General features: G+C 36.7%; 1 protein-coding gene across 2 annotated transcripts in view; it reads right to left on the bottom strand.

Annotated features, from left to right (window-relative positions):
- The window catches only part of C4H1orf185 (chromosome 4 C1orf185 homolog), a 29,939-nt gene extending 12,183 nt beyond the window's left edge, over positions 1-17,756 (bottom strand). Inside the window, exons 1-2 of one of the 2 annotated variants that reach the window (XM_055401378.2) lie at positions 17,660-17,756; positions 3,343-3,448 (exon numbers count right to left, since the gene is read on the bottom strand). In XM_055401378.2, the coding sequence (XP_055257353.2) occupies positions 3,343-3,448; positions 17,660-17,756 (203 nt within the window). Of the gene's footprint in view, positions 1-3,342; positions 3,449-17,481; positions 17,585-17,659 lie in introns of those variants that run through there. The other variant, XM_088834847.1, reaches the window with a different exon arrangement.
- Between the last annotated feature and the right edge of the window lie 7,256 nt (positions 17,757-25,012).

The following is a 25,012-nucleotide window of genomic DNA, read 5'->3' as shown; positions in this document are numbered from 1 at the left end:
CAGTGGGATGTCCTTCACAGTGGGAATGGGGTGGAAGTGTAGGGTGACTTGATCAGATCTGCATTTGGAAAATATCTGGCTGACGTGTGGAGAAGAGATGTGAAGGTAAAGGTCAGTTATAACTCCTACTGCAGGAATCTATGTGGGGGATAAGGTGGTGGCAAAGGTAATGGAGAGAAATGGATAGATTTGAGCAATTTATGAGGTAAAATAAATAGAACATGGTGATGGTTCAAGTTTAGTAGCGGTGCGAAAGAGAGGAGAAGATATGAAACATGCTTTCCATGTTTCGAGGAAGAACAAAACAATCCTTCCTTGGACTTCTCTGGTGGGACAGTGGATAGGAATCTGCCTGCCAGTTCAAGGGATATGGGTTCAATCCCTGGTCTGGGAAGATTCCACATGCTGCAGAGCAACTAAGCCCATGCACCGTGGCTACTGAGTCCAGGCTCTAGAGCCCATAAGCTGCAACTACTGCAGCATATGTGCCTAGAGCCTGTGCTCTGCAACAAGAGTGGCAACTAGAAAAAAGCTCAAGCACAGCAACAAAGACCCTGTGCAATCAAAAATAAATAAATAATTTATTAAAATAGATGTTTAAAAAAAATTCTTCCTGACCTCACATTTTCTTCCAGTTTCTGCCCCTTTTAGCAACTCCTCTACACACTACTGCCAAAAAAAGCTTCTTAAAAGAATGTATGTATTTGTTTCTATTTTCTCACCTCCTGGTTTTACTCAAAAGTAAGTTTCTGAACCCATCACTCTACCAAAACTATTCAAGGCTACCAGTAACTTCTATACTGCTAAATCCAAAAATTATTTTTCTATCCTCATTTTTCTCGACTTCTTAAGTACCTTTAACATAACTGGTCATTGCCTCCTTCTTAAAACATTTTCTAATTTTGACTTCCTTGACACCACACACCTTTCTGCTTTTCCTTCTCAGATGTTGTTGATTCTTCTTGCTCTTTTTCTAGCTTTCTAAATGTTGGTGAGCTTAAGAGAACAGTCATACAGTCTTCTCTTTCAAAAATCACTCCCTGGTTAGTCTTATCCAGTTGCATGACTTTAGATACCCTCCATACATTGATAACCTAAATCTTCAGCCCTGACTTCTCTCCTGAAGTTCATACATATATATCCAACTGCCTATTTTAACTTGGATGTCTCATAGGTTTTCAAATTTACATCCAAAATACAACTCTTACTTTATCACCATTCCCTCAATTTGTCCCCCCCCATTACCTCCTCATCTAAGTAAATGGCATGATTAACTCATGGTAAAAATGTAGGTGTTAGCATTATCTCTGCCATTTCACTTATCTTTCCTTGCCTCATCCAATCCATCAACAAGACCTCCTAACTTTACCTGTAAAATCCCAAATCCAACTCCTTTTTTTTCATATCCTCTGTTTCCATATTAGTCTAAGACACTGTCATCCTTAATCTGGACTGTGCAATAGCCTCCTAACTTGCCTCTCAGATTTTATTCTTACTCCATTAAAATATAGAAGTCAGAGAGATGTAAGAAAAATCTTTTAAAAATATGAATTAAAACTCTCATATCTTGCTGAATGGGAGTGTAATTCCACCTTGGAGAACTGGTTAGCAGTTTCTTATAAAGCTAATCACATGATCCAGCAACTCCACTCTTAGATATTTATCCAAGAGAAGTTAAAAACATGTGTACAAAAAGATTTATAGAAGAATGTTCATAGCAGCCATATTCCTAAGAGCTAAAAATTGGAAATGACCTAAATGTCCATTAAATGAAAAATGGAAAAGCAAACTGAGATATATTTATACAATGAAAACAGTGAAAAGATAAACTCAACAACATAAATGAATCTAAAAAATATTATGCTAAGTGAAAAAAGCAAACATAAAAAGTCCATTTATACGAAGTTCAAAAATGGGTAAAATTTATTTATGGTGACAAAAATCGGATTAATGACTGCTTCTGGGTGGGAGGTGGGGAGTAACTCCTGGAAAAGAGAATGAGAGATCCTTACAGGATGATGGAAAAGTTCTGTGTCTTCAATTGTGATTACATGGGAATATATTTGTTGAAATTCCTCATTATATATTTAAAATCTGTATCTCAAATTTTTAAGTGTTATTAAAATGTAAATCATCTATAGGTGGCACTGTAGTCTTTAAAGTGGGGATAATATTACTGAAACTTTATGGGGCTGCTATGAAGTCTAAATGAGATAAGAACATATAAAGCACTTAGAATAGTATATAGTAAACACCTGATTTTAGCTGTGATAATAATGATAATGCCATTCTCTTGTTTAAAACCTTCTGATGGCAGAAATAATAAAATCTAAATTCCATGTTCTTGCCTATAAACTCCTATGTGATTTGACCCTTATCTACCTCTTTAATGTCATCATTATTTCCCTCTCACTTGATCTAGTCACACTTTCTGTTTACTGAACAATATCAAGATCATTCCCTCTTGAAATCCCTGTACTTACTATCCCATTAGCATAGAGAAAAGCTCTTGCACAGGGTTATCACGTGTCTGGCTCCTTTTTTAAGCCAAGTCTCAGATTAAACATTACTCACTAGAAGAGAGATTCTCTCCACCACTTTGTTAATTATCTGTTTCCTCTCAGTGGCACTGCAAGTCTGTGAAATAAGAACTTTATCTGACTTGTTCATAACTGTATCTTTAGTACCCTGAACAATGGCAGGCACCCAATAAATATTTGTTGAAAGAATGGATTAGTGAATAATTTCTGGTTTTCTGACTTATGCAAGTGAGTAGACAGTATATATTCATTTACTGAAATAGGAAATACTGGAAGAGTATGTGGGAAGATTACATTACATTTTTTAACAAAGCAAATACCGAACCAATTAAATAATGAAAAACACCAAATTTTAGGGGTGAAAGGAACTGAGGTATCAAGTTTTTTATTTCCATCTCTGGCAAAAGACTATACTTAGACCATACCAGAGCATTCTGTCAGCTCTTTTCTTAAATTATCTCCTAAAGGTAGAGAGTCTTTTTCTTTCAGTAACTTTTTAAATCTCTAAATTAGTAATCAAAAATTAAAAAAATTTTCTAGCCTTTTATTATAATCCAAACCCATGTTTTCTACAGAATAAAACACATCTCATTATTCCTTAAAATTTTCATGCATGAAGATTGCTACTATACTACTCGGACTATACTACTAGGACTTCTCTGCTCAGGCTATTTTAAACAAGTAGTTTTCTCCCCAGTCAAATTATAAAATATCGTTATAGTTATTTAAGTTTAATATCATTTAAGAAAATCTTTCAACAAATTTTTAAAAGAAAAAAGTCAAATGCTCTAATAAATTTTACCTTCGTTTGCAAATCAGGAACCACAAGGCTGATGCCAAAGCAAAGAAACCAATTCCCAAAGTAACAGCACCAGCAGCCAGAAAATAGGTTAAGTGGTTAAAAAAACCTATACAAATAAATTATAAAAGATTATTTCACTCATGTATCTTCATTCTCTATGTAAAATTAAATGCCACATTTCAAATGGTATTACATAGTGTAGTGTTTAAGATAACTACAAGGTTGGGGGACCTGAATTCTGGTCCTGTGTAATTCTAATAAATTTCAAGATCCTGAGTTTGAGAATTACATGGGGGCTAATGAAGATTAGGTCCTAGGGCACATTTCTTTGACCCTGCTAAAATTTTAGACCTAGGTTGTTGTTGTTGTTTTATACAGCTGTTACCCCCTTTTTTCTTATCTAGTTTTTCCCCTTTCCAATCCAGCTGTGAATTTTTATGCTATTTTTCCAGCACCATTCTTTGTAGTTCTCCAACATAAGACAATTTCCGTGTTAAAATTCCTATTATTAGTCACTACCAGGAGGGAGATAAGGATAGTAAAGGCCAAATATGAGGAATTTTTCAAGATCTTAGAAATCTTTAAACATTTTATCTCTAACCCAGGAACAGTAAAGGGTCATAGCCAAAAGGCAAATAAAAGCAATGTAAATAATAACATATCACAGGTTTATAAATGGAAAAGCCTACGGGAATTAGATGATATAACTCTTTCATTTTACATATGATAAAACTGAAGCCCAGGTTAGAGAAGCAAGTGAAATTAGCTCAAGCAGCAAATTAAAGGCAGTCCTCCGTTCTTACTATTATCGTATCGCTGCTACCAAACATCTTAATACTGATCTGTATTAAAAAGAATTAAGACTAAAGAAAGCATGATATATTTACAGTTAGGTTGGCAAAGCATTCATTAAGATTCTGAAATCTGCTACGTAAGCATAAAGCAAGGAAGGTATAGAATTTGAAGGGCCTGAAGACAACTTACTGAAGGAGGGCATGGCAACTCACTCCTGTATTATTGCCTGGAGAATCCTATGGACAGAGGAGCCTCGCAGGCTACAGTCCATAGGGTTGCAAAGAGTTGGACACGATTTGGAAAACTCAGCAGTGGCCACAGGACTGGAAGAGGTCAGTCTTCATTCCAATCCCAAGGAAAGGCAATGCCAAAGAATGCTCAAACTACCGGACAATTGCACTCATCTCACACGCTAGTAAAGGCATGCTCAAAATTCTCCAAGCCAGGCTTCAGCAGTATGTAAACCGTGAACTCCCAGATGTTCAAGCAGGTTTTAGAAAAGGCAGAGGCACCAGAGATCAAATTGCCAACATCCGCTGGATCATGGAGAAAGCAAGAGAGTTCCAGAAAAACATCTATTTCTGCTTCATTGACTATGCCAAAGCCTTTGACTGTGTCGATCACAATAAACTGTGGAACATTCTGAAAGAGATGGGAATCCCAGACCACCTGACCTGCCTCTTGAGAAACCTGTATGCAGGTCAGGAAGCAACTGTTAGAACTGGACATGGAACAACAGACTGGTTCCAAATAGGAAAAGGTGTACGTCAAGGTTGTATATTGTCACCTTGCTTATTTAACTTATATGCAGAGTACATCATGAGGAACGCTGGGCTGGAAGAAGCACAAGCTGGAATCAAGATTGCCAGGAGAAATATCAATAACCTCAGATATGCAGATGACACCACCCTTATGGCAGAAAGTGAAGAGGAACTCAAAAGCCTCTTGATGAAAGTGAAAGAGGAGAGTGAAAAGGTTGGCTTGAAGCTCAACATTCAGAAAACAAAGATCATGGCATCTGGTCCCATCACTTCATGGGAAATAGATGGAAAAACAGTGGAAACAGTGTCAGACTTTGTTTTTTTGGGCTCCAAAATCACTGCAGATGCTGATTGCAGCCATGAAATTAAAAGATGCTTGCTCCTTGGAAGGAAAGTTATGACCAACCTTGATAGTATATTAAAAAGCAGAGACATTACTTTGCCAACCAAGGTCCGTCTAGTCAAGGCAATGGTTTTTCCCGTGGTCATGTATGGATGTGAGAGTTGGACTGTGAAGAAGGCTGATCGCCGAAGAATCGATGCTTTTGAACTGTGGTGTTGGAGAAGACTCTTGAGAGTCCCTTATACTGCAAGGAGATCCAACCAGTCCATTCTAAAGGAGATCAATCCTGGATGTTCATTGGAGGGACTGATGCTAAAGCTGAAGCTGCAATACTTTGGCCACCTCATGCGACTAGTTGACTCACTGGAAAAGACTCTGATGCTGGGAAAGGTTGGGGGCGGGAGGAGAAGGGGACGATGGAGAATGAGATGGCTGGATGGCATCACCGACTCTGTGGACATGAGTTTGAGTGTACTCCGGGAGTTGGTGATGGACAGGGAGGCCTGGTGTGCTGTGATTCATGGGGTCGCGGAGAGTCGGACACGACTGAGCGACTGAACTGAACTGAACTGAACTGAACTGAACTGAAGTGACTGAGCGTGCACACGTGCAAGACCACTTAGGAGTATATTTGGGGCAAGGGGAAGGAGTTTAAAAGTAAAACTAATAGAAGATCTTTATGTGTGAACATATAAGTTCCACTATTGGAACGACATAATAAAGATTTTTGTTTTCTAAGTAATTTTCAACTTCCTAGATAGTGCCTCTCAAATCTCAGTTTTCTTTGGATTCAGAAATATCTACATTTGGGGATTAATTAATGGTGTAAAAAAATTACATAAGACTATTTATCAAAGTGATATAATATTGGGGAAAAAAAAACCAAAAAAAACCTCCCAATACCCATACAGGGAGTCAATTAAATTATGATGGTGTTACATATGAAAAAAGTATAGATACTTTGGATCAGATACTTTGTCTGAGGGACTGTCCTGCTCATTGTGCCAAAGATATTTCCAGATATTGTCAAATGTATTCTGAGGGGCAGAGTTACCCTCAGTTGAGAATTACAGGTACAGTGGTATAAGGAAATATCAGATAGTATTAAATGATAAAAGCAAGTGATAAAATCCGTATTTTTTTAAAAACTTAAAAGATACAGCTATTCTCAAATATAAGATAAACATTTCTATGGACAAAAGAAGAAAAGCAATATAGAGAAATAATTAGTAGCTTAAACCATAGGCATGCTAAGCTCTGAGATCTGGAAGAGGAATTAACTAGAAGAAGCATAGAAAATCAATGAAACAATAACTAGACAAAGTCATCCTCTGGCAGAGTTAATGACTAAATCAAAAAAGGACCAAGGAAGAATCTTGGAAATTATAAAATTAAAAATTTTAAGATGGAATAAACTCTTCTTTAAACACAAAGAATGAAAAGAAAGGTAATATTGAGAGTCCATCCAATTACATTAAAAAAGTGAAAAATGATAAATAATGAGACAGAAAAGATGAAGAACATACAGCATAAAACTTGGAAAGAGTAACATAGAAACTTATATTACCATATATAAAATAGATAGCCAATGGAAATTTGCTGTATGGCTCAAGAAACTCAAACAGGGGCTCTGTATCAACCTAGAATGGTAGGATGGGGAGGGAGATGGGAGGAAGTTCAAAAGGGAGGGGATATATGTATACCCAGTAAATTAATTAAAAAATAAAAAATTAACAGGGGTCCCCAAAGAGAAAATAAAGAAGTAGAAGGGAAGCAATATTCAGAGATATAGCTTAAGAAGGTTTCTTCTAAAAAAATTTTCAATTTACACACAGTAAAATTCACTGTGTGTATGCAATTCTGTAAGTTTTGACAGATATAAGAAGTGTTTAATCACCCTCACAATCCAGTCACAGAAAACTTCTATCACCCGAAAATATTCCCTTGAACAGCCTCTTAGAGGTCAAGAACAAACAGATGGCAACTACTAATTATTTTCCATCCCTATTCTCTATCGTTATACTTTTGCCTTTTCCAGAATTTCATATAAATTGAAATAATCTAGCTTTTTAAACTTAGCATAATACACTCAAGGGGCTTCTATGGTAGCTTCAATTCAGTTCAGTTCGGTCACTCAGTTGTGTCCGACTCTTTGCGACCCCATGAATCACAGCACGCCAGGCCTCCTTGTCCATCACCAACTCCCGGAGTACACTCAAACTCATGTCCATCGAGTTGGTGATGCCATCCAGCCATCTCATTCTCTGTCGTCCCCGTCTCCTCCCGCCCCCAATCCCTCCCAGCATCAGAGTCTTTTCCAGTGAGTCAACTCATCGCATGAGGTGGCCAAAGTATTGGAGTTTCAGCTTTAGCATCAGACCTTCCAATGAGCACCCAGGATCAAGACAATAAAAAATCTGCCTACTATGCAGGAGACCTGTGTTCAATCCCTGGGTGGGGAAGGTACCCTTGAGAGGGAAATGACAACCCACTCCAGTGTTTTTGCCTAGAAAATACTATGCACAGAGGAGCTTAGTGGGCTACAGTCCATGTGATCTCAAGAGTGGAATATGACTTAGGAACTAAACTACCACCAACGCATTTGAGATTCATCCATGTTGTTGCATGTATCAGTAGTTTGTTTCTTTTTATTTCTGACTAACATTCCATTTTATAGATGGACCACAGTTTATTCCCCAGCAGAGAGACATCTGGTTGTTTCCAGTTCAGGGTTGTTAGGAATAAGGCATACTATTTACTTGCACACAGGTGCTTGTTTGAACATAAATTTTTAATTCAGTAGTGCCATGTAGCAAGTATATACTCAAATTTATAAGAAACTATGAAATTGCTTTCCAAAGTGGCCATTCTGCCCTGCTTTCCTACTTTATACAACAGTTTCACATGCCCTGTATCATTGCAACCATTTGGTATTGTCAGTTTCATTTCAGCCATTCTAATAGATACACAGTGGTATCCTATTGTGGTTTTAATTTGCATTTCCTTAGTCAGTTATGCTGAGCATCCTTCCACATACTTATTTGCCATTCATATCTTCTTTAGTGAAGTGTTTGTTCAAATCTTGGCAGATTGTTAGAATTCTTTATGTATTTTGGATATAAGTTCTTTGTCAGATGCGTGGTTTGCAAACATTTTCTCCCAGCTGCGGATTGTCTTTTCAATTCTCTTAATAGTGTCTTTCACAAAGCAAAACTTAAATTTTAGTGAAACCAATTTTTCAATTTTTTTTAAGACTTGTGCTATGGTTCCTTCTCTAAGAGCACTATATCTAACCCAGGTAACAAAGTTTTTCTTCTATGTTTTCCTATAAAATATTTTCAGTTTTATGTTTTACATTTAATTTCGGATTCATTTTGAATTAATTTTTGCATAAGGTTTGAGATAAGGGTCAAGGTCTTTTTTTTTGCATATGCATATCCAGTGGTTTCAACACCATTTGTTGAAGACTACGCTTTCTTCATAGAGTTGCTATTGTACACTTGAAAAAAATCAATTAGCTATATTTGTGTCAGTCTATTTCTGGACTCTCTATTCTGTTTTCTTGATATACTCCCTTTCATGAGTAACAACAGTAATAACAACATATTACTTACAGAGCAAATACTATATAACAGTATTTGGCACTACTCAAAGTGTTTATATTAACTCATTTAATTCTCACAACAGCTCTATTTCCCCCCTTTAGAGATGAGGAAACAGATGAGGCAAAAATGAGGTTAAGTAACTTGCTCAAAGGGCATAACAATCAATAAGCAAGGGAACAATAGTAATTTTAAAAATTGCTAAGGTCCTTCTTTATCTAATAGAGGCAATGAATATCTTTGGATTTCATTAAAAAAACAGTTAAGTATGAATACTAAATATTGAAGTGTATCATAAGAGAGAATATCTAAATGGCCAGTAAATATATGAAAACTTCACTAATAATCACAGAATTGCAAATTAAACCACAGTGAGTTAATATGACAACTTGATGCCTAAAATGAAAAAGAGAAAATATCAAATGTTGTCAAGGAGGCAGGGTAACCTGAATTCTCATTCACTGTTGGTGGGAGTGTAATTTTATATAATGCTTTGGCAAAGTGTTCGTGTCACTATTATTAAAGCTGAACATATACATACCCTAAACCCAGCAAATATCAGACACATACCAAACTGAAGTACATATATGTTTTCACAAAATTATATACTAGAATGTCGATAGCATCATTTTTGTGTCTGTATGTTGACAGAGACACAAACTGGAAACGACACAAAGGCCCATCAATAGTTAATGGATAAACTTTAAAAGTTTAATTGATTTAAGGAAACAAAATATATACCAATGGGAAAGAGTAGACTACAACTATGCAGAGCAAAATGGATAACTTCATAAATAATGTTAAGCAAAAGAGGCAAAGATAGACATCAGAAGGAGTTCAGGAATGCTAGTAATTAATGCTCTGCTTCTTGAACTAGGTGCTGATTATATAGGTGTGTTCAGTGAAAATTCAAGCTTAATACTTATGAATAAATTAGATCTATATGTATCAGTATGAACAGAACTGGAAAACCTAGTGTTCACTGAATAAGATAATTTCCATAAATTTATATTCAATAGTAACAATCATACAGATTCCATTTATGTATGTTAAAAGAAAACATCAATAATACTTTTTTTAAAGTGTGATATAAATATTAAAATATACCATATTAATTGCATCTCAGGAGGAGATGAGGGGAATGGGGCTGTGGATTGACTATAAACTTTATCTGTAGATTTCCTTAAAAGATTAAAAATCTGAAGTTTACATAACCAAAAATTTTTATTTAGTAGAAAATTACATGAATGTTTCTTATTCTTTGTGCCTTTCTTTTTACCTTCCTGGTTATCTCAAATGTAAAAAATATAAACAATGACTTCAATTTGGTAAAACAAAAAAAAAAAAGGAGAAGAAAAAGGGAGAAACATACTTGTATAAGGAAAATAATCAATACTGGCTAATACTGGCTGCTTCTGGGGTAAGGGCTTAGTTATAATTTTCTACTCCAGTCTTTTCTATACATTTATATTTTATACCATGAGTATCTTAGAAAAATCAGGAACAAAAATTTTTAATCTTCATATGAGATTCTTGATTCCTTTACTTAGATAGTACAAGTCTCGTTGTAGCATTTTCTCTATTAGCACTGTTTTATAGCCTACTTAGCTTTCTCCTACTGAAGGCCTCTGCCCTCCTCTTTATCATTTTTGTAATTAGCAAAACACCATTCCAGTGCTTGGTGTCAGTGGGCCATTTACATCTCAAGAGGAATTCCAATGAGGTATAAAGAATATAAAAGTTCCCCAAATCAATTTACCAACAGAAAGACAAATTACATATTTTCTAATATCTCCAAAAAGTCATACTTGATCTGTAAAACAATCTGTAAAATGAAAAGTCTTGATTCTGTTATTCTTAAAATCCCCTCTCACTTTGAAGATTTAGTCAATATATAATTTTAAGAAACACCATATACAAAGGTTGCAATTTTACTTCTTGACTCTGTCCTTAAGTATGCTATCTAATGACTCCTCACATTCAGCAGTCACTTTATTATATCACCTTGTTTATTCATCTTAATAATTACTATAATAAATAATCTTCTTTATTAGTTTACTGTCTAATGTCTGTCTTCAACTGAAGATAAGTCTTTTTCACTGGTATTCTGAGTTAAGAATGATGGCTGGTTACTCACAGATGATTGACTATTCAGTGAATAAACGATAGGCACTGTGCTAGATGCTAGTACAAAAATGGTAATATGGGTATGTGGGTTTTCTTTTTTTTTCTTATTTTGGTTGTGCCATGTGGCATGCAGGATCTTAGTTTCCTGACCAGGGCCTGAATCCATGTCCCCTGAAGTGGAAGCATGAAGTCTTAACCACTGGATGACCAGGGACGTCCTTAGGTGTGTTGTTTAGTAGGAAGGTCATATTCATGTGAAAAAGAATAAGTGCAATTAAAAGGTATTATAGGCATTAGAGTGGAAGAAATAAATACAAAATACAGACACAGAAAGATCTATAAAAAGATAAAGAGAAAAAAATTTTGAAAGTTACATAGTCTAATGAAACATGCTTTGAAAATTTTCCATTGCCAAGCCCTTGCCAAGAATTGGCGATTCAAAGATAAGTAACACATGGTCATAGACTTTAAAATCTGGAGGGCACAACATTTAAACAGACTATTCATTATAATATTCTAATTGTTATGATAATAACATCTTGACAGCACAATATCACATGAAATGCCAGGCTGGATGAAGCACAAGCTGGAATCAAGATAGACAAGAGAAATATCAGTAACCTCCGATATGCAGATAACACCACCCTTATGTCAGAAAGTGAAAAGGTAGGTGAAAAAGGAGAGTGAAAAAGCTGGCTTAAAACTCAACATTCAAAAAACAAAGATCATGGCATCTGCTCCCATCACTTCATGGCAAATAAATGGGGAAACATTATAAACAGTGACAGACTATTTTTTTGGGCTCCAAAATCACTACAGATGGTGATTGCAGCCATGAAACTGAAAAATGCTTGCTCCCTGGAAGAAAAGCTATGACTAACCTAGACAGCATATTAAAAAACATAGACATTACTTTGCTGACAAAGGTCTGTCAAGTCAGAGCTATGGTTTTTCCAGTAGTCATGTATAGATGTGAGAGTTAGACCATAAAGAAGGCTGAGTGCCAAAGAACTGATGCTTTCAAATTGTGGTGTTGAAGAAGACTGTTCAGAATCCCTTGGACTGCAAGGAGATCAAACCAGTCAATCCTAAAGGAAATTAACCATGAATATTCATTGGGAGAGACATTACTTCGCCAACAAAGGTCTGTCTAGTCAAGGCTATGGTTTTTCCAGTGGTCATGTATGGATGTGAGAGTTGGACTGTAAAGAAAGCTGATCGCTCAAGAATTGATGTTTTTGAACTGTGGTGCTGGAGAAGACTCTTGAGAGTCCCTTGGACTGCAAGGAGAGCCAACCAGTCCATTCTAAAGGAGATCAGTCCTGGGTGTTCATTGGAAAGACTGATGCTGAAGCTGAAACTCCAATACTTTGGCCACCTCATGCGACGAGTTGACTCACTGGAAAAGACTCTGATGCTGGGAGGGATTGGGGGCAGGAGGAGAAGGGGACGACAGAGAATGAGACGGCTGGATGGCATCACCGACTCAATGGACATGAGTTTGAGTGAATTCCGGGAGTTAGTAATGGACAGGGAGGCCTGGCGTGCTGTGTTCGTGGGGTCGCAAAGAGTCGGACACGACTGAGCGACTGAACTGAACTGAACTTAACGGAACTGATACTGAAACTGAAGCTCCAATCCTTTGGCCACCTGATGTGGAGTTGACTCATTAGAAAAGGCCCTGGTGCTGTGAAAGACTGAAGGCAGGAGGTGAAGGGAACAACGGAGGACAAGATGGTTGGATGGCATCACCAACTCAATGGACATGAGTTTGAGCAAGCTCTGGGAGATGGTGAAGGATAGGGAAACCTGGTGTGTTGCAGTTTATGGGGCTGCAAAGAGTAAGACATGGCTGAGCGACTGAACAACAAGAAGACAACAGAGGCAGTTTGACCAAGTGCTAGAACAGTTTTTAAAGGAACATCAGAGCTGAATCTTACAGAATGAGTAAGAGATAAATTTCCAGATATTATCTTAAACTAGGGTGTGATTCTTTCATCTTAAGGTAAACAAAACTCTCTCAATGCACAGTAAGCTATAGCTTACAACTGATCTTTTTTTAAAAAATCATTTTCAGCCAAAACTCTTAAAATGAGAATTTCTACTTCACAAGTTCTATTTCCAAGGTCATTAATAACTTCATGAACACAAAATTGAAAGGTCACTATCGACCATTCTCACTCTCTTACCTGGGCATAAGTAACCTAAATTCACTTGGTTTTCTTCCCTTTTCTTTGTTTATAATTTTATTGCCTTTACAGGTCCCTCTTCCTCAACTTCCTTAGTCCATCTGTCCTTCCAGAGAAAGATCTAGCTGTATCATTTCACATATCTAAATAGGCCTATACATAGATGTATAAAGAACATAGATACATACAGACATTAGATGTAGATGTAACATATCTGTATCTATGCCTAATATCTTTAATCAGAATTACTATAACTTTGGGCCAGGAGTATTTTCAAATTATATTTTGCAGTGATTCCAGAACTGAATGTTCAATTTTATTTTTTGAGTACTCACAAATTACCTCTTTATTATACTCTTTTAGGGTTTCAGATTTCAGTCTGAGATTTACTGCAATTTAACAAGTGCCTATTGAAAACCCATATGTGTGAGATATTGTTTGAGGCACCAAGTGAGGGATAAAAGGTCACTGAAGTAAGAATGAATCCTCATCCTGAGGTTTAAAAATTTATAACTAAATTATTAGTAAGTCTCATATGCAACTGGCATAAAAAGCTGATCACACCAATTTTTTTAGTTGTTGGCTGCTCTGACTGAATAAAAAACTAACTAGATCTGTGAACTCGGAAGAGTTATTTATGCTGATTGGATTTTAATATTATTATTTGAAAAATGGGAGTCATAGTAACTGTCTCAGAGAATTAGAATAAGGAATAACTAACATAGTAAAAAAGACATCTCAAACAGTGTGTATATACCAGACCATAAAGCAAGACTCAACAAGTTTTATAGAATCATTATTACACATACCACACTCTCTAACAATTATGCAATTAATTTTAAATTAGTAACCTAACACATCGGAGAAGGCAATGGCACCCTACTCCAGTACTCTTGCCTGGAAAATCCCATGGATGGAGGAGCCTGGTAGGCTGCAATCCATGGGGTCGCACAGAGTCGGACATGACTGAAGCGACTTAGCAGCAGCAGCAACCTAACACATACTCTAAGAAAAGTTCCCATACATGGAAAATTTTAAATCACAATGTAAATAACTATGCATTAAAGAAGAAATCAATCAGAGCAGAAAAAGACATAAAAGGAATACAAATTGGAAAAGAAGAAGTAAAGCTTTCACTGTTCGCTGATGACATGATCCTCTACACAGAAAACCCTAAAGACTCTACCAGAAAACTACTAGAGCTAATCAATGATTACAGCAAAGTTGCAGGATATAAAATCAACACACAGAAATCCCTTGCATTCCTATACACTAATAATGAGAAAATAGAAAGAGAAATTAAGGAAACTATTCCATTCACTGTTGCAATGAAAACAATTAAATACTTAGGAATATATCTACCTAAGGAAACAAAAGACTTGTACATAGAAAACTATAAAACACTAGTGAAAGTAATCAAAGAGGACATGAATAGATGGAGAAATATACCGTGTTCGTGGATTGGAAGAATAAATATTGTAAAAATGAGTATACTACCCAAAGTAATTTATACATTCAATGCAATCCCTATCAAGCTACCAACAATATTTTTCACAGAACTAGAACAAATAATCTCACAATTTGTATGGAAGTACAAAAAACCTCGAATAGCCAAAGCAATCTTGAGGAAGAAGAATGGAACTGGGGGAATTAACCTGCCGGACTTCAGGCTCTATTACAAAGCCACAGTCATCAAGACAGTATGGTACTGGCATAAGGACAGAAATATAGATCAATGGAACAAAATAGAAAGCCCAGAGATAAACCCACGCTCCTATGGACACCTTATCTTCGACAAAGGAGGCAAGAATATAAAATGGAGAAAAGACAGTCTCTTTAACAAGTGGTGCTGGGAAAACTGGTCAGCCACTTGTAAAAGAATGAAACTAGAACACTTCCTAACACCATACACCAAAATAAACTCAAAGTGGATTAAAGATCTAAATGTAAGACCAGAAACTATAAAACTCCTAGAGGAGAACGTAGGCAAAACACTCTCCAACATAAATCACAGCAGGATCCTCCAAGACCCACCTCCCAGAATATTGGAAATAAAAGCAAAAATAAACAAATGGGACCTAATTAAAATCAAAAGCTTCTGCACAGCAAAGGAAACTCTAAGCAAGGTGAGAAGACAACCTTCAGAATGGGAGACAATAATAGCAAATGAAGCAACTGATAAAGGATTAATCTCCAAATTATACAAGCAGCTCCTGCAGCTTAATTCCAGAAAACTAAGTGACCCAATCAAAAAATGGGCCAAAGAACTAAACAGACATTTCTCCAAAGAAGACATAAAGATGGCTAATAAACACATGAAAAAATGCTCAACATCCCTCATCATCAGAGAAATGCAAATCAAAACCACAATGAGATACCATTTCACACCAGTCAGAATGGCTGCTATCCAAAAGTCTACATGCAATAAGTGCTGGAGAGGGTGTGGAGAGAAGGGAACCCTCTTACACTGTTGGTGGGAATGCAAACTAGTACAGCCACTATGGAGAACAGTGTGGAGATTCCTCAGAAAACTGGAAATAGAACTGCCATATGATCCAGCGATCGCACTCCTGGGCATACACACCGAGGAAACCAGAATTGAAAGAGACACATGTACTCCAATGTTCATTGCAGCACTGTTTATAATAGCCAGGACATGGAAGCAACCTAGATGTCCATCGGCAGATGAATGGATAAGAAAGCTTTGGAACATATACACAATGGAGTATATCTCAGCCATCAAAAAGAATGCATTTGAATCAGTTTTAATGAGGTGGATGAAATTGGAGCCAATTATACAGAGTGAAGTAAGCCAGAAAGAAGAACATCAATACCGTATATTAACGCATATATATGGAATTTAGAAAAATGGTAACCTGAACCCTGTATAAGAGACTGCAAAAGAGACATAGGCATTTAGAACAGTCCTTGGGACTCTGTGGGAGAGGGTGAAGGTGGAATGATTGGAGAGAATGGAATTGTAGCATGTATATTATCATAAGTGACCAGTCCAGGTTCGACGCATAAATTTTCCTCTGTTCAAAAAAAAAAAAAAAATAAAGAAGAAATCAATGGAAATTTGGAAATACATAAGACTAATCAATAATGAAGCACCATATATAAATACCAGTCCCATCACTTCAAGGCAAATAGATGGAGAAAAAATGTAAACACTGACAGACCTTATTTTCCTGGGCTCCAAAGTCACTGCAGATGGTAACTGCAGCCATGAAATTAAAAGATGCTTGCTCCTTGGAAGAAAAGCTATGACCAACCTAGACAGCATATTAAAAGGCAGAGACATTATTTGCCAATAAAGGTCTGTCTAGTCAAAACTATGGTTTTTCCAGTAGTAGTGTATGGATGTGAGAATTGGACTATAAAGAAAGCTGAGTGCCGAAGAATTGATGCTTTTGAACTATGGTGTTGGAGAAGACTCTTGAGAGTCTTTGGACTGCAAGGAGATCCAATTAGTCAATCCTGAAGGAAAATAGTCCTGAATATTCACTGGAAGGACTGATGCTAAAGCTGAAGCTCCAATACTTTGGCCACCTAATGTGAAGAACTGACCCACTGGAAAAGACCCTGATTCTGGGAAAGATTAAAGGCAGGAGGAGAAGGGAATGACAGAGGATGAGATGGCTGAATGGCATCACTGACTCAATTAGTTTGAGCAAGCTCCAGGAGTTGGTGATGGACAGAGAAGCCTGGTGTGCTGCAGTCCATGGGGTCACAAAGTCAGACACGACTGAGTGACTGAATTGAACTGATATATAAATGCTTGCAGCAACAAAGCTGATGACCAAATCCAGGAAAATGTATGGCCCTAAATGCTATGTTAAGAAAAAACGGTGAAAAATAATGAACTTAGCATTCAAATTACCACTTGAAAAAGACCAGAAAAGTAAGCCTAAATAATGTGGAGGAAGGAAATAAAAAAGAACAGAAATTAGTGAAAAAATTAAGATTTTAGGAAAAGACTAATAAGATTAAAAAATGTCTAGTAACTAAATTTTTAAAAAGGTGGAACAAGTAAACAATTTCAAAAATGAAGAAAGAATATAATTACAGTTATAGTAAAGATTAAAATAATATATGTTCAACAAATTTATGCTAGTATATTCTAAAACTTACACTAAATTATATATACCTATAAAGTGACTTACAAAAAATGACTCAAGAAGTAATAGAAAACCTAAATGAACATGTATTCATTAAATTGAATCAGCGGTTACAAAATTTTCCCCAAAGACAAGAGTAGGCCCCAATAACTTTATAATTTCTACTGTATACCCATGATACAAATATTTCTTATCTTATACAAGCTCTTCCAGAAAACAGAGAGAGATTTCTGGCTGTTTGTCCAAATGTATTTTCTTCTTCCCATGTAAAAACTAGATTACATGTCCCAGCTTCCCATACCATTAGGTGAAGCCATGTGACTGAGTTCTAACCAATGGAATTTGAATGTAAGTGATGTCATAAAAACTTCCCACCTACCTTTCTCCATAATCTTTCTTCCTTTATGCTTGGCTAGGATGGAGATGATCCCGAGGAAACTTTGGAAACCAAGTGTCATCATTGATCTAACTGACATTTACAGAACACTTAACCCAAATAAAATGAAACACAACATATCAGGATTTGTGGGATGCCAATAAAACAATATGTAGGGGAAAATCAATACTAAGAAACTATAATATTAGGGGAAAATGTGAAACACCCTTAAAACCTAAAAATAAATAAACAGAAGAAAAAAATTTAAAAACGAAATGGAAACCAATGAAACAGAAAACAGAAAAACAATAGAGAAAATCACTGAAACAAAAAGTTGGCTCTTAGACATCTACATAATTGATAAACTTCTAGCTAGATTGACAAATAAGAAAAAAAGACACAAATGGTCAGTATCAGAAACGAGAGAGGTGACATCACTACAGATTCTATAGCTATTAAAAGAATAATGCAATATTATGAATAATTTTATACTAATAAATATAACAACTTAGATGGGAAATTCCTTAAAAGATATGTTTTCAAAGTTCACTCAAGAAGAAACAGATAACATAGATAGACACATATCTTTTCAAGAAACTGAAATTTTAGTTAGTCAATTCTTACAAAGAAAACTCCATGTCCAGGTGTTTCACTGGTAAATTCTACCAAACACTTAAGGGGAAAAAATATTACTAAATCTACAGAACTGCTCCAAAAATTTGAAGAGAATTCTTTTTGATTCATCCTATGAGGCACTGGCAACCCACTCCAGTACTCTTGCCTGGAAAATCCCATGGACGGAGGAGCCTGGTAGGCTGCAGTCCATGGGGTCACGAAGAGTCGGACACGACTGAGCGACTTCACTTTCACTTTTCATTTTCATGCATTGGAGAAGGAAATGGCAACCCACTCCAGTGTTCTTGCCTGGAGAATCCCAGGGACGGGGGAGACTGGTGGGCTGCCGTCTGTGGGGTCACACAGAGTCTGGCACGACTGAAGTGACTTAGCAGCAGCAGCAGCATGAGGTTATACAAAAACTAGGAATAAAAGACAGAGAGAAAGAGAAATAACAAACTGAACATAGATGTAAAATGCACCTATGAACATGGAAAATTATAAACAATATTTTAGCAAATTAAATGCAACATTATATTAAAAGGGTGACGAAGTGGAGTCTATCCCGGGAAAATAGGGGTGGATTACATTAAAAAAATCAATGTAACTTACCATATTAACAAATTAGAAAAGAAAATCCATGTGATCAATAAGGATCTATGTCAATAGACATGAAAACTTTTGAGATTTATTCCTGATTTATTTCTTTTTTTTAAAAAAAATAAGCTCTCAGAAACTAGGCAGAAGGGTATCTCAATCCTAGTTATCAGGTTCCCCAAGCTGATAAAGGTCATTTATTTAAAAAAGCAGACTTAATAGTGAAAGAATGAATGCTTTCCTCCTAAAATCAGTAAAGGGATGTAATGTCCACTCTTACAATTTCTATTGAACACTGCAATGAAGGTTCTAGCCAGTGCAAGCAGGCATGAAAAAGGAAAGTCATCTAGATTAAGAAAGGAAAAAAATAAGTGTTATATTCTCAGTGTTTTGGTCTGAATGTTTTTGTGATGCTCAAATGCATAGGTTGAAATCCTGATGCCTAATGTGATAGTTTTAACTGGTGGGACCTCCAAGATCTGGTTGGGTCATGAGAGTGGAGGCCTTGTGAAGGGATTAGTGCTCTTAAGAAAAAGATCCCACAGAGCTCCCTAGCCCCTTCCACCATTCAAGGACACAGCAAGAAGCCAGAAGAGGGCTGTCCCTAGACACAATACTTGATCATTTAAGCACCCTAATCTCAAATTCACAGCTTCTAGAACCATGCGAAATAAAATTCTGTTTATACATCCAGATTGTGGTATTATGCTACAGCAGCTTGAATTGACTAAGGCACACAGAGAACATTATCATCTATGTAGAAAATCCTGCACAATTTTATATAAACCAGTAAAACAATTAAGTGAGTTTAGCAAGACTGCAGAATATAAGGACAATACACAAAAATCAACTGTTTTCTGGAACTATAAAACTCCTAGAAGAAAACAGAAAAAAATATTTCATGGCATCAGCCTTGGTAATTATTTCGTGAATATGACACCAAAAACATAGATAACAAAAGCAAAAATTGACAAATGGCACTATATCAAACTAAAAAGTTTCTGCACAGCAAAGAAAGCAACAGAGTGAAAAGGCAACAGAGAATGGAAAAAATATTTGCAAACCATAAGAGGTTAATTTCCAAAATTTAAAAGCTACAAGTCAGTGGCAAAAGAACTAAGAATCCACCTTAAAATGGGCTAAAGACTTGAATAGACATTTTTCCAAAGAAAACACATAAATGGCCAATAGGCATATGAAAAGATGTTCAACGTTTCTATTAGGGATCTGCAAATCAAAACCACAATGAGATATAATCTCACACTTGTTAGAATGATTATTTTCAACAATAACAACATAAAAGAAGATGCAGAGAAATTGGGAGTTCTTGTACCCTGTTGCTTGAAATGCAAAATGGTGCAGCTGCTATGGAAAACAGAATGGACATTCTTCAAAAAATTAAAATCAGAACTACCATAGGATTCAACAATCTCATTTTTGGGTATTTATCAAGAAGAAACGAAAATAAGATCTCAAAGCGGTATTAGTACTCTAATGCTCAGTAATAGCTAAAATTGGATAAAACCTAAATGTCTACGAACGTATGAATAGATAAAGAAAATGAAGCATATGCATATATATATATACAGAATGGAATATTATTCAGCCTTTAAAAAGAAGGAAATCCTGCAAAATATGACAACATGGATGAACCTGAAGGACATTCAGTTCAGTTCAGTTCAGTTGCTCAGTTGTGTCTGACTCTTTGTGACCCCATGAATCACAACACGCCAGGCCTCCCTGTCCATCACCAACTCCTGGAGTTCACTCAAACTCAAGTCCATGGAGTTGGTGATTCCATTCAGCCATCTCATTCTCTGTCGTCCCCTTCTCCTCCTGCCCCCAATCCCTCCCAGCATCAGAGTCTTTTCCAGTGAGTCAACTCATCGCATGAGGTGGCCAAAGTACTGGAGTTTCAGCTTTAGCATCAGTCCTTCCAACGAACACCCAGGACTGATCTCCTTTAGAATGGACTGGTTGGATCTCCTTGCAGTCCAAGGGACTCTCAAGAGTCTTCCCCAACACCACAGTTCAAAAGCATCAATTCTTCTTTGCTCAGCTTTCTTCACAGTCCAACTCTCACATCCATACATGACCACTGGAAAAACCATAGCCTTGAATAGATGGACCTTTGTTGGCAAAGTAATGTCTCTGCTTTTTAATATGCTGTCTAGGTTGGTCATAACTTTCCTTCCAAGGAGTACTGAAGGAGTACTTCCAAGGAGTAATGAAGGACATTCAGTTCAGTTCAGTTGCTCAGTCATGTCTGACTCTTTGCGACCCCATGAATCACAGCACGTCAGGCCTCCCTGTCCATCACCAACTCCCGGAGTTCACTCAAACTCATGTCCATCGAGTTGGTGATGCCATCCATCCATCTTAACATAAATAAATTAATCATATTAGGACAAATACTGTGTGATTCCTCTTATATATACATTAGGTATATAAAACATTGGCAGGTGGATTCTTGACCACTGAGCCACCTGGGAAACCTAAAAATATGAAATATTTAGGCATAAATCTGATAAAAGATGTGAAAAACCTGTGCGTAGGCAACTACAAATTATTGCTAAGAGGAATTAAGGATGATCTAAATAAATAGAGACACATACCTTGCTCATGAGTTGAAAGACATACTACTGTTTTGATATTGAGAAGCCCACACACTGCAACTAGAGAGTAACCCCTGCATGACACAGTGAGAGAAAAGCCCCTGCAGCAAAGCCTGTGCAACAGTGAAGACCCAGTACTATCAAAAATAAATTAAAGAAAAAAAAAACAGATGGACAAATCAAATTTTCTTTTTAAAAATTATTTATTTTTGGCTGCACTGGGTCTTTGCTGTGGCCCATGGGCTCTTTTTTGATGTGTGCAGGCTTTCTCTAGTTGTGATTAATCAGAGGTGACTCTCTAGTTCTGGTATGCAGGCTTCTCATAACTGTGGCTTCTCTTGTTGCGGATCATGGTCTCTAGGGAGCACAAACTTCAGTAGTTGTGACGCATGTGCTCAGTAGTTGCAGAGTACTGGCTCAGTAGTTGTGGCTCACAGGTTTAGTTGCCTCCCAGTATGTGGGATCTTAGTTCCCAGAGCAGGGATCAAACCTGTGTCCTCTGCTTTGGCAGGTGGATTCTTAACCATTGGACCACTGTGAAAGTCCTAAAAATCAAATTTTAAAAAACATACTCTTCAAAAGACACTACTAATAGAATGAAAATTCAATCTGCAGACTGGAAGAAAATCTCAGCAAAGCATATACTAACTAAGATCTGGCATCCAAAACTGGGAGATTGGGATTCACAAATACATTACAGGACAGCTAAAATTAAAGACTGTCCATAAAGTCTGGCAAGAATACGGAGAAATTAGAACTCTTGTGCTCTGTTGATGGGAATGAACAATGGTACAATCACTTTGGAAAACAGTTTGACAGTTTCATGAAAAGTTAAACATATGCCTACCATGTGACTCAGCCATTCTGTTTCTATATATTTACCCAAGAGAAAAAGAAATATATATCCATACAATTTTCATAGCAGCTTTATTTGTAATAGCCAAAACCTGGGTGTTGCCTAGAATTCTAAGATCTTTCCAAGATTCCTGGCCGCTGGTATACATGCCCCTACCTTCACCCAGGTATTTTAAAAGGAATAATCTAGGTACTACTTTGAAAAGATTGTACAGATTTTATTAAGATCCCAAATTAGCTGAATTTAAGATAGGAAGATGATCTGAGTGGGTCTGACTTAATCACTTGAGCACTTTAAATCTGGGTCTAGAGGTCAGACTGGTAAAGTTAAGGATCTGAAGCATGAGGGGGATTCATGTATAAAAAGTTCCCTGCTCCTGGTCAGAAGGTGGAGATAGCTATGTGGCAAAGAATGAAGAAAGCCTATAGCAGCTGAGAGCAGTCCCTAACTGAAGCCAGCAAGAAAAAGGGGGCTTCGGTTCTACAACTAGAAGAAGCTAAATTTAGTCAACAACCAAAAGGAACTTAGATGTGGATTTTTTCCCCAGTGCCACCAGAAAGAAAGGCAGCTTGGCTGACACCTTGATTTCAGCCTTATAATACTATAAGCAGATCAATCTGGCCACGGTGTGCCTGGACTTACACCCTACATAACTAAAGACTAATAAACGGATGTTGTTATACGCAGCTTAGATTGTAGCAACTTGTTATGCAGCGATAGAAAACTACTACAAACCAGAAACAACTCAAGCGACCATCAAGAGATTGCAATATATTCATACAATGTAAACCTCTCATCAATAAAGAAAAATAAACTATTGATACATACAACATGAATAAATTTTAAAATTCTGCTGAAAGCAAAAAAAAAGGCTGCATACTCTATGATCTCATTTTCATAAAACTCTAAAAAATGCAAACTAGTCTACAGTGACAGAAAGAAGATGAGTGATTGCTTAGAGATAGGGGACAGGGAAGGATAGGAAGAAGGCTTACATAGAAGACTTCCCTGGTGGTACAGTGGATAAAAATCCACCTGACAATGCAGGGGATACAGGTTCAATTCCTGGTCCAGGAAGATTCCACATATTGTAGAGCACCTAAGCCTGTGCGCCACAAGTACTGAGCCTGTGCTCTAGAGCCCACTTGCTGCAGCTACTGAGCCTGTGTGCCATGACTACTGAAGCTCTCATGCCCTAGAACCTGTGCTCTGGCAGCAAAATGCCACAATAAGAAGCCTGCACACCACAATGAAGGATAGCTCCCACTTGCCACAATTTTAAGTTTTAAAGCCAGCTCATTCTGAAGGCTTTATCTGGACACGATATTAAAAATCAGATAGGCAGAAATTATAAGCAAGTCTTTGATGATTGTGGAGAAAGAAATGGCAACCCATTTCACTATTTTTGCCGGAGAACCCCATGGACAGAGGAACCTGGCAGGCTACAGTCCATGAGGGCCACAAAACGGTCAGACATGACTTAAGCACTGAACAACTTTAATGACTGACGCCAAACTACAACAATTCTTTCAGAAAAAAAGTCCAGGCCCAAATAATCTATTCCATGATCAATAACAAGCAAATAGTAGTAAACAAACAAAAAATGCAAATAAAGACACACAAATCTGTCATCATTGCAAATACTCTGTTTTTGAAGATGGGCAAGTCCTAGGGAGAAAGGTACCAGACTTCAAAGCAGAAATTCTGAGCTAAATTTTGATTCAGCCTCATGGTATCAACTTCAGCAGTGAAGTAGGGGAGAAGGATGGAAAGATTACATTAGCTAATAAAACGAAAAACATAATTTCTGACTTACTTCACTTAGGATGATATTCTCTAGGTTCATCCATGGTACTGTAAATGGCAATATACTTTTTTATGTTGATCAATACACATGTATGTACTAATATATATATAGCACATATATATGTATTATCATATATACTTATATCACTTCTTAAACCAATTATCTGTTGATGGGCACTCAGGTTGTTTCTGTGTCTCGGCTATTTTATATAGTGCTGCTATGAACACTGGGATGCATGAATCTTTTTGAAACAGAGTTTTAATCTTTTCAGGATATATGCCCAGGAGTGAGATCAATGGATCTTCTTTCAGTTTTTAAGGAAACTCCATACTGTCTTCTATTGTGGTTGTACCAATTTACATTGCCATCAACAGTCATGATTCCCTTTTCTCCATACCCTCTCCAGCTTTTATCATTTGCAGACTTTTTGATGATAGCCATTCTGACAGATGGAAAGTGATACCTCATTGTGGTTTTGATTTTCATCTCTCTAATAAGTAGTGATTATTAGAGCATCTTTTCATGTGCCTGTTGGCCACTGGTATGTCTTCTTTGGAGAGATGTCTATTTAGGTCTTCTGCCTGTATTTTACTTAGGTTATTGAGTTGAATGAGCTGTTTGCTATTTTGGATATTAACCTCCTGTTTACCATATCATTTCCAAATATTTTTTCCCATTCTGTACGTTGTTTTTGATTTGTAGTTTCCTTTGCCGAATTGCCAAATTTCTTTTCCAAAGATTGCTTCCTTTTAAATTTTATTAGGTCCCCTTTGTTTATTTTTGTTTTTATTTATTTTGCCTTGGGACACTGACATAAAAAAATATTGCTGTGATTTATGTCAGAGAATGTATTGCCTATGTTCTCT

The sequence above is a fragment of the Moschus berezovskii genome, chromosome 4 (assembly GCF_049115385.1).
Source record: "Moschus berezovskii isolate FMDL1 chromosome 4, NW_MosBer_1.0, whole genome shotgun sequence".
NCBI classification, from domain to species: Eukaryota; Metazoa; Chordata; class Mammalia; order Artiodactyla; family Moschidae; genus Moschus; species Moschus berezovskii.
This window is presented reverse-complemented; position numbering and strand designations above follow the sequence as displayed.